Source organism: Sphaeramia orbicularis, chromosome 8, assembly GCF_902148855.1.
Source record: "Sphaeramia orbicularis chromosome 8, fSphaOr1.1, whole genome shotgun sequence".
NCBI classification, from domain to species: Eukaryota; Metazoa; Chordata; class Actinopteri; order Kurtiformes; family Apogonidae; genus Sphaeramia; species Sphaeramia orbicularis.
The window spans coordinates 17,737,554-17,754,098 of NC_043964.1; the positions used below are offsets into that span (position 1 = coordinate 17,737,554).

The 16,545-nt window shown below is 33.8% G+C and overlaps 1 protein-coding gene across 2 annotated transcripts; it reads right to left on the minus strand.

Moving 5' to 3' along the window:
* Nucleotides 1-7,704: 7,704 nt before the first annotated feature.
* On the minus strand, nt 7,705-12,544 carry zfand2a (zinc finger, AN1-type domain 2A). 2 transcript variants are annotated; one of them, XM_030142197.1, is made up of 10 exons: nt 12,366-12,544; nt 11,580-11,684; nt 11,386-11,480; nt 10,720-10,851; nt 10,460-10,611; nt 10,237-10,365; nt 10,068-10,143; nt 9,904-9,980; nt 8,180-8,310; nt 7,705-8,015 (listed from the first exon to the last, which is right to left on the minus strand). In XM_030142197.1, the coding sequence occupies exons 2-9, from the start codon at nt 11,632-11,634 to the stop codon at nt 8,199-8,201; spliced, it is 828 nt and encodes a 275-aa protein (XP_029998057.1). In that variant the 5' UTR covers nt 11,635-11,684; nt 12,366-12,544; the 3' UTR covers nt 7,705-8,015; nt 8,180-8,198. The 2 variants fall into 2 exon arrangements, with proteins under 2 accessions (XP_029998057.1, XP_029998056.1); XM_030142196.1 differs by having other exon boundaries at nt 8,226-8,310; nt 12,366-12,543.
* Between the last annotated feature and the right edge of the window lie 4,001 nt (nt 12,545-16,545).

Here is a 16,545-nt window from a genome sequence, read left to right on the forward strand (position 1 = left end):
CTTCGGTGATACAGAGATGGGTTGGGGTCGTGATTGTAACTCGTGAAACCTCAATTCCAAAAACATTGGGACACTGCGCAAAATGAAATATGATAAAAGCAAAACACCTTCAAACAAGTGGTCCCAGGCACAACAAACCCCTCCCCTCGCACATATTGTAGCTTATTTTGGCCTCGATCCAGCTGATGTCATCATGTCTATGTGTGTCCTGATGTCATCATATGAACTGCCTCTACATACGTATGTGCCAAGTTTGATGTAAATTGAAACAAAATTGATGTTTTTATAGACATGTGAAATCTTGCCCATAATAAGTAAATGGGGAAAAAATATGAGATCGAAAACAGGCACAACAAACCCTGCCCTTTGCACGTATTGTATCTTATGTTGGCATCGATCCAGCTTTTTATAGACATTTGAAATTTCGCACATTTTAAGTAAATGGGAGGAGAAAAAATATTTAAGAAATTCATTTTAAAAAATCCAAACTTCGACCTACTTTTCCCAAAATGAAACCACATCTATTCTGAATCACTGTCAGTCTATAAACCCAATTTGGTATGAATTCAACCAATAGTTTTGCTGCTACAGACATTTGAAACTTTGCCCATTATAAGCAAATGGGAGAAAAAAAAGACTTAAAAAATTCATAAAAAATTTGAGCTTTGAACCTACTTTTCCCAAAATGTAATGACATCTATTCTGGGTCACTGGCAATCTATAAACCCAATTTGGTTTGAATTCAACCAATAGTTTTGCTGCTACAGACATTTGAAATTTCACCCATTATAAGTAAATAGGAAAAAGAAAGATTTTAAAAATTCATAAAAAAAATTTTCACTTTGACCTACTGTTCCCAAAATGTAATGAGATCTATTCTGGGTCACCGGCAATCTCTAAACCAAATTTGGTATGAATTCAACTAATAGTTTTGCTGCTAAAGTGTTATCAAAGAAACAAACCGAACCAAAACAATAAAATTCTGAAATGCCTTAAGAGAAGCATTTTTAACAAAATGATGCCTGTTACTAAATATTTTGCACCTTTGTAGATCCACTGTGATCTGTAAGTTGTAATGCACATGTGTAAATGATAAGCTTACACATAGTATTGTTAAAATTGTACTTATTTTTGTTAGTACTACAATACATGCTACAATACATGTTCTTTTCACCTTACATGTGTTTTTGTTATATATTGATTTCGAGGATTTTTATTTTTATTTTTGGGGGCGGCCATGGCTCAGGTGGCAGAGCGGGTCGTCCAATAACTGAAGGGTTGGCGGTTCGAATCCCGCTCTGTCCATGTGCTGTTGTGTCCTTGGGCAAGACACTTCACCCTCCTTGCCTCCAGTGCTACTCACACTGGTGTATGAATGCGTATGAATGTTTGGTAGTGGTCAGAGCGCTTCTGTCAGTCTGCCCCAGGACAGCTGTGGCTACAGTTGTAGTTTACCACCACCAGAGGGAGAATGTGAGAGCGAATGAATAATAGATCAATAATGTAAAGCGCTTTGGGTGTCTAGAAAAGTGCTATATAAAATCCAATCCATTATTATTATTATTTGTAGTAGTAAATTTCAGGTTGTTCACAGATGTTCATTTTATTCACATTTTTTAAAGGATATTTAGTAGATGTAAACATTTTCATAATGTAGTTTTACTTTTTTCACTCTAAAACATAGAGAAAAGTTTAAAGTTGACATTATTTACAGATTATTATGATATTCTTTTACTGATCAGATCCTATCAGGCTGTCTGTGGCCCTTGAACTAACATAAGTTTGACACCCTAGGTCTGGTCTGTTTCTTGCCTCACTTTGCATTTAATTAACTTCATATAGTTCAACATCATTTGGAGGGAGATAATAATTACATACCATTGTTGGTGTGTAATTATTGCTGTTCTTTACCACTTGTGGTATTGCAGTTTTTTTGTTTTTACCATTGTTGGTATGTAATTATTATCATGTAAGTTTATGGTTAACTGTTACCTGTGGTAACACCACCAGGAATGTACTTTGTTTCTATTTTTTTTACACACCTTTTGGTTATGAAATGTAAATACTGTCAAATGAGTTTATTCTAATTTGGTATAGGCCTATTTTGTTCTATTTTGTTCATTGTTCTGGCTTGAAGTCAAAGGACAGGAGTGAGTATTTAGAATGTTATTATGTTCAGTTATTTGATGATGAGAATGGGGGTGGGATTAAATAAGTTTTTCTTCTTCCCACTCCTTTTCGAGTATAAATGAATGATTTTTTTTTCTGGGGGGGGTTGTGAATTTGTATTCTATAAATACTTGAAATAAACAAATGAAAATGAAAAAATGAAAGAAACAGATCTTGAAGACATCCTAAACATCAAGTTTCTTATGTGTTTCTTATTTAAACATATGCCTGTTAAGTCATTCTCTATTATCTAATGCACAGGTGTCAAACATGCGGCCCGGGGGCCAAAACTGGCCCGCCAAAGTTTCCAATCCGGCCCGCGGGATGAATTTACAAAATGCACAAATTACACTGAAGATATCAACAATCTGCAAGTTAGGGCTTCAAACTCAAAAATAATATCATAATAACCTATAAATAATGACAACATCAATTTTTTCTCTTTGATTTAGTGCAAAAAACATTACATTCTGAAAATATTTACATTAAGAAACTATCCTTTAACAATAAAAATGTAAATAACCTGAACAAACATGAACAACTTAAAATGTCTAAAGAAAATTAAGTGGAATTTTAACAATATTCTGCCTGTTACTAAATGCTTTGCACCTTTGTAGATCTGATCTGTAATGCATATGTAGCCTATACATGATGAATCGAGGCATAATATTGATAAAATTGTACTTTCATTTTTCAAGTTATTCACATCCTTTTTGTTTGGATAGTTTGTAAATGTAAATATTGCCATAATTGAATGTTATTTTTTGCACTAAAACAATTTGGAGTTGTCATTATTTATTGCCTGTCATACTATTATTGTACTGGTCCGGCCCACTTCAGATTAAATTGCGTTGAATGTGATGTGGCCCCTGGAAGAAAATGAGTTCGACACCCCTGATCTAATGAGTTAATATTATGGTGATTATACTAATAGTGTTACCTTTACATCCTCTGATCTGGGTAAATATGATGATATTGTGTGAAAAGGATCATCGGTGACATGTGTTCCATCACCATAGCAACCACTGACCTGTCACTGTGTGTCAACGTAAGGTGTGGACATACACGGAGGTGAGACGGGCCGTGTCACAGTGTTTATCACACAGAGACTTTATTGTGACCGGTGTATTAAATGGGTATTTATGACATTTCTGTCACTGTCAAGGATGTTATTCAGTGCAACGCAGACACACAAGGTGGTTCAGTGCTAACCTGTCAGACTCTAAGTCATGTGTCTGTATCAGCTTAGACCAAACAGACAGAAAGTGTCCTCTGCAGCCAAATGCATGCAGTGCTTCCTGGACAGACTACTCATATGATCCTTAACCCATAAAGACCCAAACATGCACTGCAGACCAAAAGCATCTACTGATCTAAAATGTTTAATAACTGTTGATCCATTCATCCTATCAAAACACGTAAATAATTAAGGTAAAATACAGTTTGTCGTCTTTTCATAGTCATCAGATGTGACCCATTTGGACGTTCAGAGGCTTTATAGTGAACATAGAAACACCGTCATCATCTGCAATATTGATTCACCAGTAAAACCCATATAGTCTGACTAATGACACTGGTTGTGGACATTTGGTTTTATGTTCAGTTTATGACATATTTTTTTGAAAAAGTCCAGTTTTTTTTTTTTTTTTTTTTTCAATTGATCTAATAACCTTTGAATTTACCCAGAGCTTTAGTAAGCATCTACATAATCAGTCATTTAAACACAGGAAAATGTCTGATTTTCTGTTTCTAGAATATTATACTAAATGGTGATAAACCACTTGGGAGGGACAAAAAAAATGGAAGTGACAAAAATAGTTGAGTCATTAAAGCAGGGGTGTCAAACTTGTTTTAGTTCAGGGGCCACATTAAGCCAAATTTGATCTGCAGTGAGCCGGACCAGTAATATAATAACATAATAGAATATAAATAATGTCAACTCCAAATTTTCCTGTATGTTTTAGAGCAAAAAAAGTAAAATTATGCGATAAAAATGTTTACATCTACCAACTATCCTTTAAAACAACATGAATAACATGAACAAACTGAAATTTCTTAAGAAAAATAAGTTCAATTTTAATAATATTATGTCTCAGTTTATCATTTACACATGTAAATTACAACTTATAGATCACAGTGGATCAACAAATACACAAAACATTTAATAATGGGCAGACTATTGGTAAACTTGCACTTCAGACATTTCAAAATGTTCATATTTGTTCAGGTTATTCACGATTTTGTAAAATGTTAGTTTGTTTTAGTATAAATACAGTACAATGACATGAAAATGTTTATATTTACAAAGAGAAAAAAATTTGGTGTTGTGAGTTTTTATAGGTTATAATGACAGTATTTTTATTTATTTATTTATTTAATTAAATATAACCTATATTTAATTGAAGGAGTTTTACAAAGTATTACAACACACAAACATACCCATCTATACTTAATAACCATATACATATTTCCCCACCTGTGTATACAGCCACCACCAAAATATACAATTATACTTATTCACAATGATGAATAGAAATAAAACATCTGTATATACACTCATACATAAATTTACATCAACATATATATATACACAATAACAAATGCACATGTGCTTAGAATAACATGCGTACATGTCTACACACACACACACACACATATACAAACTTACACCCTACATACACCTCTTCCCCCTCTTTTTTTTTTAATGAGAAACAGACTTAAAGGATAGTAGAGATAGTATATACTAGAAAGTATTTTACCGATCCAACCCATTGCATATTCATATGTTCAGTGTAATTTTTGCATTTCACAAATTCATCCCACGGGCCGGATTGGAACCTTTGGCGGGTCGGATTTGGGCCTCAGGCCGCATGTTTGACACCTGTGCATTAAAGGGTTAAAGGTTCAGGTTCTGTTGATCAGGTGTGAGAGGATGCCTTTGTGGTCCCAACGTAGCTGAGGGCAATTATCCTGAGTGGGTGTGGATATAAGGAGGCTGACACTCACTGTTCAGTTCAGTTGTGACCTCTGTGGAGTCAATATCTCTATTCTGATCTACCTGTATAGCCCTTAAAAGAAACGAGCCCCCCCCCCCCCCCCCCCAACCTATTGAAACTACTCACCACCCATTCATTTGAATTCTACTTGGTCTTTAGTTTTGTGGGTAAAATGACTTTTGTTTTTTGTCTGTCATTTTGAGAGATTTAGTGAATGTAGTGTCTAGGGCTGCACGATTAATCGATTTTAAATTGAAATCGGATTTTTTAATAAGGACGATTTTTTACAACGGGAAATCGTCAAATCGATTTCATCTTACTTGCTAAATTTTTCATTCACAAATGTACGTTCTGGAACACAAAACCAAATATTATTTATTTTTTAAAAGATGTTGAACTTTATTTAAAGCTGTTAGATAAATCTGGAAACAAAAAGGCTGTAAAAAAAAAAAAAAAACATCAGTATTTGCTCTGATGACATTTTATTGTAGTGTATTCCCCCTGGCAAACTTATGTTATTTTCTTGTTGTATACATTGTTTGTATACTCTACTTCATTCAATATAGATTTAATGAAGAAAAAAAAAAAACTTCTGTGGGTTCATCATGTGATACCATCACAGATTTGAGGTCGGAGCAGTGGCTTGCATTGCGGGCTGCTCATGAAAACGACATGCTGACTTCTGTTGTCTTTTGTAGTTTTACCCAAAAATTGAAAATCGAGTTTTTAGGGGGAAAAAAAAATCGGGATTTTATTTTTTGCCAAAATCATGCAGCCCTAGTAGTGTCTACCAAAACCATATTTTAGAACCTTTTTTCATCCATATTTGTGTAGTATTTTTTTGTTTCTTTTAGTTCTACCCCAAACCTCACTGAATGTGCGGTAAAGGTAACAAATTGAGGGCTCATCCGGGATCTAAAAGAAGTCTATTTTGTGGGTGTTGTCTGGGGTATTTAAGTTACTCGTTATCAATATACAAATACGGAGTTTAATTTGGAATAATTTATGGAAGAACCTGCATGGGAGTTACTCAAAGAATGCGAAAAGGTTGAACTCATACAAACTGCTCATTGTGATGGCATCATAGTGACAACAGGAAGTAGGAAAGGCTTGGTAAAACAGGTTGAAGTTGTTGAGTTATTGGAGAGGCAGATCCTCAATGATGTTAAATCTAAGTGGAGGTGAAGAGAGTGACATTTAGGAGGATGTTGCGGTCCTGTTTCAGTTCTGTTATGTCTTCATTACTACCTAGTGGTGCATGCTGGTGATTTGAGTTAATGGTATTGAAATTATTTAGCTGCTATAAGCATGACTTACTTTAATTTTCTAGTGGGAAAAAGTGACATTTATTCAGAAAACCTGTAAAGTTGGTTTTATTTTACTAGTTTCCTTATTTTCTTTTGATCAGGTGTGAGTGGATGCACCTGTGGTTCTTTCACAGCTGAGGATAATTGTCCTGAGTGGGTATGGATATCTGACACTCACTGTTCAGTTTGATTGATCTCAGAGTCAACATCTCACCCTCATTCATTTGACTTCCACTCAACCTGAACCACCTTTTTAGAAACATTTTTTGCCCTATATTTGTATAGTTTTTAAGTTTTCCTTAGTTGTACTTTAACAATACATTCATGTAAATACCCCATAATTTTACTTTTTTTCCCCCTCTCTCTATGCATGCACATTTTCTTGCACCTGGTCATGCCTTTAATCAAATACATAGTTTCATCTTTAACGTAATAGGAACAAATATTCTCCCAAATATTTTGTCAGGTTTTTTTTTTTTTTACAAATACAAATGTCTTATCTACTGGTAAATTCCACATTAACAAATGCAAATTCAGGAAGAAAAAGTCACAATTCCTCATGCTTCTGAAGGAAATGGAGTTCTGTTTGTATGATTTCCACCTCAAGTGAAGTTGTCAAAACAATTACTTCTTACAATACCCTTTTTAAAGTAGTAGTTTTTAACATTGTTGGACTTTTCCTTGCTGTTACTGAATATCTATACAGCTGGATTCAATAGCTTTCTCAGTTTAAGTTTTTGGTTTTATAGAACTGCTTAAATTAAGTGTTCAACAACAAACCAGTAATTACTACTTTTCACCAGGTGGGGGTGCCAAAGAGAACAAAACCATCATCCTCCTTAAAATTGATATTAAGTCTGACTTTATTTACTGTATTTCATTGTTCAGATTATCATTAGTTTATTTGACATTAATGTATAAGAGTTAAAATGTTATAAAAAGTGCCTTAGTGAAATGTCAAGGATCTATTTGCACGTTAAGCTTAAATTTCATGAATCATTTACAGGAATTGCCCTTGAGAAAATGGTGTGAAAGATGGTGCCTTTTTTATATAATCAGATATTTTTGTGAAAGTTGAAGTTACCAGAGTGACCCTGTTGAAAACCTGAATAAAAAGCTTGATTATTCCCTAATGGAGCTCTAATGAACCATCTGATTTACCTAACCAGCCCATTGCCTCCGGCTATGCATGAAGAGCATCTCCACATCAAAACCAACTGAGGAGCTCAGAATTCAGCGTGCATCTTTGAAATAATTTATTCAATATTCATATATGGTAATAGAATGGTTTCATAATCAGCATATAAAATATGTACAGAGCAAATCATTTGTAAAAATGACAGAACCTGCTGGGAAAGTATGTGCTTATATTGTAGAAGGCGGTAATATCTCAGCAACTTCATTTCCTTGGTTAAACAATCATTGATGCTGGATCGTGATATCCCAGACGTGCAGTTTCTAGTATTTTATTAGCACAGCTTGGAGTCTAAATGAAGGTCCCAGATTAGGAAAGGCTGCAGTTGGACTGTTTGGACTCTCTCCCCTGTGCAAAAAGGAAAAAATCAGTTAGCAACACAGACTCATTTCACCGTGTGTATGTTTAATTATTAATGGCACAGGAGCTTTAGAGATAATTAGACCCGCTTCATCATGTGCCAGTAATGAAAGTACAAAGAGGACAGGCCGCTGTGACGGCAGTGTACCTACACGTGTTCCTGTATGTATGCTACTGACGGCTAAGCTTTCCGGATACCTGTTGTCTCTGCTGCTGACGCCGGTATTCTTCTTCACTGGCAGCGAGAGCCTGAGCGAGAGCCAGATCCTCCTGCTCCTGAGGGCTGAGCAACACACAAAACCACAGAGAATGATGACATGAGCCGCATGACTTTAACAAGACGCTTTGACACAGATGGCCTCGTAACAAATCATAATAATCCCTGTTTAATACTTTGTTACATTTGCACTGTAACATGTATGTCTACACTGTTTACAATATTACATTTGAACATTTTTACATGACTTTTAATCCCTATTTGTACTGCATATGTCTAATTTGCACATATTTAGATTGCACACTACTTTGCATCTTCTATTTTTCTCATATATGTCTGTATCTTATTGTGTTATTTAGATGCAAGTGCACTGTCACTGGCAGAGACCACCTGCAATTTTGTTGCACAACTGGTGTAATGACAATAAAGCCTATTCTATTCTATTTGAAGTTGTACAAATTTAAAGAAAATCCACATCTCAACATTCAGTTATGTAGTAATGTCTCTATAGTTAATACAATGTCCTTTTGTTAGAGTCTTCACAAAGCTCTCTACTATGAAATATTACATCCAGTACTGTGTATGTAATAGTACAATATGTGTATAGTACATGTAGTCAAATGAAATTTAGTCTCAACAACTCTAAGATTACATAATAAAAATGGTGCTTTTTGCCAGTTGTAAAACTACTAGATATTAACAGAGCGCACAGGGACTTACATATACATTTGAGTATAATTTCCTGCTTCTTACAGATTGTCTTCTATCATTCTTATTGGCCTTTAATCATTTTATATTACGTATTATATGCAAAGTACACAGTTACACTACTTTTAATCCCCGTTTGTACTGTATGTCTCTAATTTGCACATATTTAGATTGCACACTACTTTGTATCTTCTATTTTTCTCATATATGTCAGTATCTTCTTGTGTTATTTAGATGCAAGTGCACTGTCGCTGGCAGAGACCACCTGCAATTTCGTTGCACAACTGGTGTAATGACAATAAAGCCTATTCTATTCTATTTGAAGTTGCACAAATTTAAAGAAAATCCATATCTAAACATTCAATTGTGTAGTAATGTCTCTATAGTTAATACAATGCCCCCCATACAGTACTGTGTATGTAATACTACTATATGTGTATAGTACTATATGTAGTCAAATGAAATTTAATCTCAACAACTCTAAGATTACATAATAAAAATGGTGCTTTTTGCCAGTAGTAAAATACTAGATACTAACAGAGCACACAGGGACTTTAAAATACATTTGAATATAATTTCCTGCTTCTTACAAATTCTCTTCTATCATTCTTATTGGCCTTTAATCATTTTATATTACATATTATATGCCAAGTATTGCAACAGTGTCTCATAACCAACGATTATTGTGCGCAAATTGCACTTTATTATCTTTTTGATGTTTCCTCTTGTGAATGAACAAGGTGATGTCCCCACACTTACGAAACAAAGGAGGTAAAACATGTGAAACCATGTATCCCAATTTTTTATTCACTTAATGTACGTGTGCATCCACTTTGAATTTTTTTACATGCAAAAATAATTGCACCAACTAGTATTTACTGCTTTACTTGTTTTCATTCAATGAACTATTTGTTTCCCGGGAAAGTAATGAAATTAAATGTGGATTCTCACCTAAGAGTTGGTTGAACTGGCTGTCTCGCCTCCGCCAGAGACATCTCCAGGGCCCTTTGTAAAGCCTGTTCCTCTGTCTACAATGACAGACAACAGCAGGACATTCATATTTGCACGTTCATGACATGAGTAAACAGTCTGAATGCTACAAACAATGAACTTACCATGCCGGCTTGAAAAGACGCTGATGGTGGTATTACATTCTGTGCTGAAACGGAAGTAGGGATTCGCTGGGTTGTGCTGAGAAAATAGACAGTGGATGATTACTATTTTAGACTTATTATCAAAAAGGTAAATGCTTTTGTTTAGATTTCTTAATATATACATGCTTACCCACTGTTGATGTTTCTATTACTTGCACTAACACCATTAGACACAGGTCTAGTGTTCCCTGAACTAGATGAACTAGAACTGGAGGCAGAGGTGGAGGAAGCACCTTGATTCCTCATTACAGCAGCATGTCTAAAACAAAACAAATCTAAGTAAATAAGACATTCTTTAAGTGATTTAAAAAAAAAAAAAAAATTCATTTATACACAAGTATGGTTGTACTCACCCAGATTTTGACAGAGGTTTCCCATCTGTCTTACAGTCATGATCTAGTGGATGCCGATGTTTAAGACAGTAATTTAAATGACACTGGTCACAAGTCACTCGTATCATTTCCTTCTGTTTACAGCCTCCTCTCGAACATTTATTTGTGAAAATCTGAAGAGAAAATACATGTATGAAAAAGGATGTATTGATTCCTAATACTTTAGTAGTTTGGAAATAGCTCAAAAAATTAATTTACATGTTAAGTTCATCATATCAAACCTTTCTCTTTCTTTGTGCTGGGTCCGATTTGCAATCTCGATCAATATGTTCACCGACTTTAATGTCGGGCATCTCTCCTCTTTTGATGGGTATGGGTGTGTTGCACAAAGGACAAACAGGAACCTGCACATCCTATAGGGAAAAATAAAAGATGATTAACCACGGTAATTGCTTTCTAATCTTACATCAGAGAGGAATAAAGAAAAAAATAATAGAACGTGCAATTGGATTTATTATTTACTTGGAAGTTCATAGTCCTTCCACAAGAAAATTCTACTTTTTTAATTAAAAATGAATAAATTCAGATGACGTCAAATGTGTACAAAAGTTTAAAAAAGCTAGTGTATTTTTTTTTTTAATCCTTCCATTAGTTTGACCACAAAATTTGTTACAAATGCAAGCATTAGATCTGGAAACAGTTATTCACTTAGTTTTAATGCCTCCACATTGATTTCACATTTGCTTAAGTGGTTCCAACACTGACTTGAGTGTCTCTAAGATGTCTAATAAGAGGGAAAGCACTGTTTGATGCTGTTTTTTTCCCCTTCATCCAATAATAACAGTGGCTCCATGAGGAGACAAAACGCAGCATAATTTTGTTGACTACACACAGACGTTAAATAAAAACACCAACACAAGGCAAAGCATACATAAGCTAATAATTACCTTTTTGTAGGATGAAGTACATTTGTGATTTGCATAGGTTATGTGGTCCTTGCAGAAAATCTCTTGACAGGCATCACATCTCATTGGAAGGAAATCTGCAATGTCAAAGACAAAGTGACATTTCAATTAGAGTTAAAACTGCCACCAGAAACTAAACCCAGCAGAGCAGATAATGTGTTGTAAACAGAACTCACCTAAACGCTTGCAGGATTTCTCAGAGCAGTGCTCCCCTAAATCTGGAAACTCCATTGCAGAAAAATGGCCCTGGAGCTGACTGTGCTGAAAAAAAAATCCGCAACCTGAAGGACACAGGAAGGAAATGTTTGTTGGCTTTTTTGGATAAAACTATGACAGACGAAGTGCTGAGTGTGTGGGTGCTGATTTAGAGGTTTATGACTGCATGCTAGCTCGTGTTAGCAGTGCATTTATGTTAAGAAAACTCTAAAAGGCTAACACTGATAGAATCGTGCCAATAGCTACTTCAAACCCTTTAATATTAACCCACATATTAGACTAGTTATGGCTGTACTCAGAGTTTGATCTCTTGGTTGTTATAACACTATTGTTAAACCGCTTGTTAGCTAGGCCAAGCCAAGTTATACGATTAGTTTTAGTTACATAACAAGCTACAGCTGAAGCCGATATCGATCGCACAGGCTCAGACATATCGCCGTGGCTGTAAATAACAATGCCTTGGAGTAAAATCGGATAATTCTGCGTTTTTAAGTCTCATCTTTACTGATCACACAAAAGCTAGCAGCTAGCTTGAATGTTAGTAAGCTAGGTTTAAAGTAAACCAAGTTGACTAGGCAAATCTGAAACATATTTGTGAACAAAATGTAGGTTATTTATATCTCTAGACGATTGTTTTTCTTGAATTTCAACATTTTAACATGTTAGGTCTTTACTGTTTCACAACCTGACTAAGCTAGTTAGATAAACTGGCAGCTAACCTTAGTTTTCATTATATTTTTACTCACCAGATCGCGTTTTGTCGTCGATGTCGCCTTAAAGCACAAGGCAACAATGTTGTCTCCAAACGAACAGGGTAGTTTTCCGTGTGTTTGTAGCTGTAGTGTAACCACTGGTCCCTGAGAAACACTGTCTGTTAGCTGTTAGCCGCTGACTGAGCAGCCGTCTGTTTGCATCAAGTTTTGATGTGTCACGCATGCTCCGCCCACCACGGTGACGTAAGCGACGTTGGGGAAATATACAAGTCACGCAGGCGTGGCGTCAGAGAACATCTGACGTCAAATCTAGAAACATCCAGACTTATTTAAGAAAATAGTGATACTCTTTGTTCTTTTTGCAGCAACACAGAGGAAACAATATGTCATTTATTTTGTGCGGTGGCCCAGAGGTGCAACAGCCCAAAAAATGATCCACTATAAGAAAAAAAAGAGAACAGCCCAAAAAATGATCCACTATAAGAAAAAAAGAGAACAGCCCAAAAGAGTATCCAATATAAGAAAAAAAGAGAGCAGCCCAAAAAATTATCCACTATAAGAAAAAAAGAGAGCAGCCCAAAAAATTATCCACTTTAAAAAAAGAGAACAGCCCAAAAAATTATCCACTATAAGAAAAAAAGAGAGCAGCCCAAAAAATTATCCACTATAAGAAAAAAAGAGAGCAGCCCAAAAAATTATCCACTATAAGAAAAAAAGAGAGCAGCCCAAAAAATTATCCACTATAAGAAAAAAAGAGAGCAGCCCAAAAAATTATCCACTATAAGAAAAAAAAGAGAGCAGCCCAAAAAATTATCCAATATAAGAAAAAAAGAGAGCAGCCCAAAAAATTATCCACTATAAGAAAAAAAGAGAACAGCCCAAAAAATTATGCACTATAAAAACAAAGAGAACAGCCCAAAAAAACCCAAAAAATTATCCACTATAAGAAAAAAAAAAGAGAACAGCCCAAAAAATGATCCACTATAAGAAAAAAAGAGAGCAGCCCAAAAAATTATCCACTCTAAGAAAAAAAATAAAGAGCGGCCCAAAAAATTATCCACTATAAGAAAAAAAGTGAACGGCTCAAAAAATTATCCAATATAAGAAGAAAAAAGAGGGTGGCTCAAAAAATTATCCACTATAAGAAAAAAAAGAGAGCAGCCCAAAAAATTATCCACTATAAGAAAAAAAGAGAGAAGCCCAAAAAATTATCCACTATAAGAAAAAAAGAGAGCAGCCCAAAAAAATTATCCACTATAAGAAAAAAAGAGAACAGCCCAAAAAAGTATCCACTATAAGAAAAAAAATAAAGAGCGGCCCAAAAAATTATCCTGTCTAAGAAAAAAAAAAAGAGAACAGCCCCAAAAATTATCCACTATAAGAAAAAAAGAGAGCAGCCCAAAAAATTATCCAGTATACGAAAAAAAGAGAGCAGCCCAAAAAATTATCCACTATAAGAAAAAAAGAGAGCGGCCCAAAAAATTATCCACTATAAGAAAAAAAAGAGAGCAGCCCAAAAAATTATCCACTATAAGAAAAAAAGAGAGCAGCCCAAAAAATTATCCACTACAAAAAAAGAGAACAGCCCAAAAAATTATCCAGTATACGAAAAAAAGAGAGCAGCCCAAAAAATTATCCACTATAAGAAAAAAAAGAGAGCAGCCCAAAAAATTATCCACTATAAGAAAAAAAAGAGAGCTGCCCAAAAAATTATCCACTATTAAAAAAAAAAGAGAGCCGCCCAAAAAATTATCCACTATAAAAAAGAGAGCGGCCCAAAAAATTATCCACTATAGGAAAAAAAAAAAAAAACATCATCCACCTTTTCAGTTAAGGGGGCACTGTTTACCTGAAAGGTCTCTTGCTTTAAAATTAAGGCCACCACAAAAAATAAAAGCATAGGCTGAAAATTTTTAAGGCCTTCAGCTAATGTGGCTAATGCTAATGAAGCAACCCACCAGAAGTGGAGGTTGGTATGCTAAAAATAAAGTTTTTTAAAAAAATATATAGTGGATAATTTTTGGGGCTGTTCTCTTTTTTTCTTATAGTGGATAATTTTTGGGACTGTTGTCTTTTTTTTTTTCTTATAGTGGATAATTTTTTGGGCTGTTCTCCTTTTTTCTTATAGTGGATAATTTTTTGGGCTTTTGTCTTTTTTTTCTTATAGTGGATAATTTTTTGGGCTTTTCTCTTTTTTTTCTTATAGTGGATAATTTTTTGGGCTGTTGCACCTCTGGGCCACCGTCATTTTGGGATTGCACCTACACACATATATTCTGGATTGATTTAAATAATTTTATAAACATAAAAACTAACTCTTCATGTAAACACAACATGTCAACACATTTTATTTGGCCTATCATAAATTGATAAAATAACTCCAGAAAAAAGATATATTATCAGCCTTTTGATTATTTTTGCCAAATTTCACATTCATTGCTCCAAATTTGCACATCAACATCCAAACATTACTGTTTTCAAAGCCCTTTTTTCCAATTATGTAGACAATTTGACAAACAGCATAAATTCTAAAGCAAATGAAACAAAAAAATATGTCAAGTACAGAATTTAATGTATTTTGAATGTGTTTTTTCTTATTTAATTTGTATAATTTCTATCTATACCTCGAGCAAATTTATTTATTTATTTTTAATTTTGTTATTTTATTTAATTTTTTTTCCTAATGTTTTTACTTACATGTATTTCTATATATTTGTAATGTAAAATATTCTGTGAATTATGAAACTTTCTATCCTTGTTTGTTGTATACTATTATGTATATATACAGTTCAATGTTCATTGTTAAAAAAAAAACAAAAAGAAAGAAACATCCAGACATGTTTTTTCATGTAATGTCACAAAGCAGTTTTGGTCTGACTTGTGTTCTTATATCTTCACCCAAGTTAACATATCATACTGTTTTTCCCTGAAAGATGTTATATGTTATTGTGAAAATAAGAACAAATATCTGCAATATTTAATTTTTTTTTTTTTTTTTAATTTATTGGGTAAATATTTCATTCATAAACAAAAATTGTCAGCCTCTAAACCAACCTTTCCTCATTTTTAAATTGAATTCAACTCACTTTATAACTCATTAACCCTTGTTAATAATACAAAAAATAGTAAATTTCTGGATAGCTATGACAAATTATTTAATACATCTTCTGACATTTGATGAAATTTTAGATAAGTGATTATTTGTCTATTTATTTATTTATTTATTTATTTATTTGGGTTATTTTTGTATATGTATTGTTGAAAATGTATTCAGTGCATATACTGATTTTATGATTATATTTTATTTTTATATCTGTATTCTTGTGTGTTATATGTTAAATGTTTGACAGTATTGTAAATTCATATTTAAATAAAGTTTATTAAAAAAAAAAAAAAAAAAAAAAAAGAAACATCCAGACTTTAACGTCGCTATGTGCTGCTGTGTATTTAAAAATGAGCAAATAAAAAGCTTTTAGTGTAGGTTTTTAGGTCTTATTCTTATGAGCTTAAAGTTTTTACCTGTTTTATCTGTTGTATCTATTTATCTGATTTTATTTTGTTTGTTTGTTTTTCTCATGCCTATACTTTTTATTACTTCTGCTGTAATGCTTTTAATGTTTTATGTAAAGCGCTTTGATTTGTCTTGTACATGAAATGTGCTATAGAAACAAACCTGCCTTGCCTTGCCTTAGATTTTTTATTTTAATCCTATGTCAACCATTGTTTTCTTCCTATTTCTGTGTATTTACATGTAAATACATAGACTTTTTGTCAAGGTTTCAAAATGTTGCATAAGTAAACACACAAGCATTTACATCATAATATGCTACCTAAGGTATAAGAGCAAGATAATTAAAAAAATCTGTAATAACATTAACCCTTTCATGCATAGTGGTCACTACAGTGGACAGCTATTCAAAGATGTTCTCTTGTATCCTCCTGAGACCCAGCAATGCATCTTTGTCTTCTGTAGTGGACAAGAGTTTCACATCTTTACTTAAAAAAAAAAAAAAAAGTCCACTGAAAAGGACATTATATATAAAAAATTATCTGTAAAAACTGTTGCATCATGTGGTTTCCAAGTAATGTAAAATGGCAAAAGTGTTTACTTACTGGGTCTCAGGAGGATATATTCATGGATTTTGCTGTTTTAGTTCCATATCCGCCAACACAGAGGACACTTATGCATCATCTCATACACTGCAGTTCATAC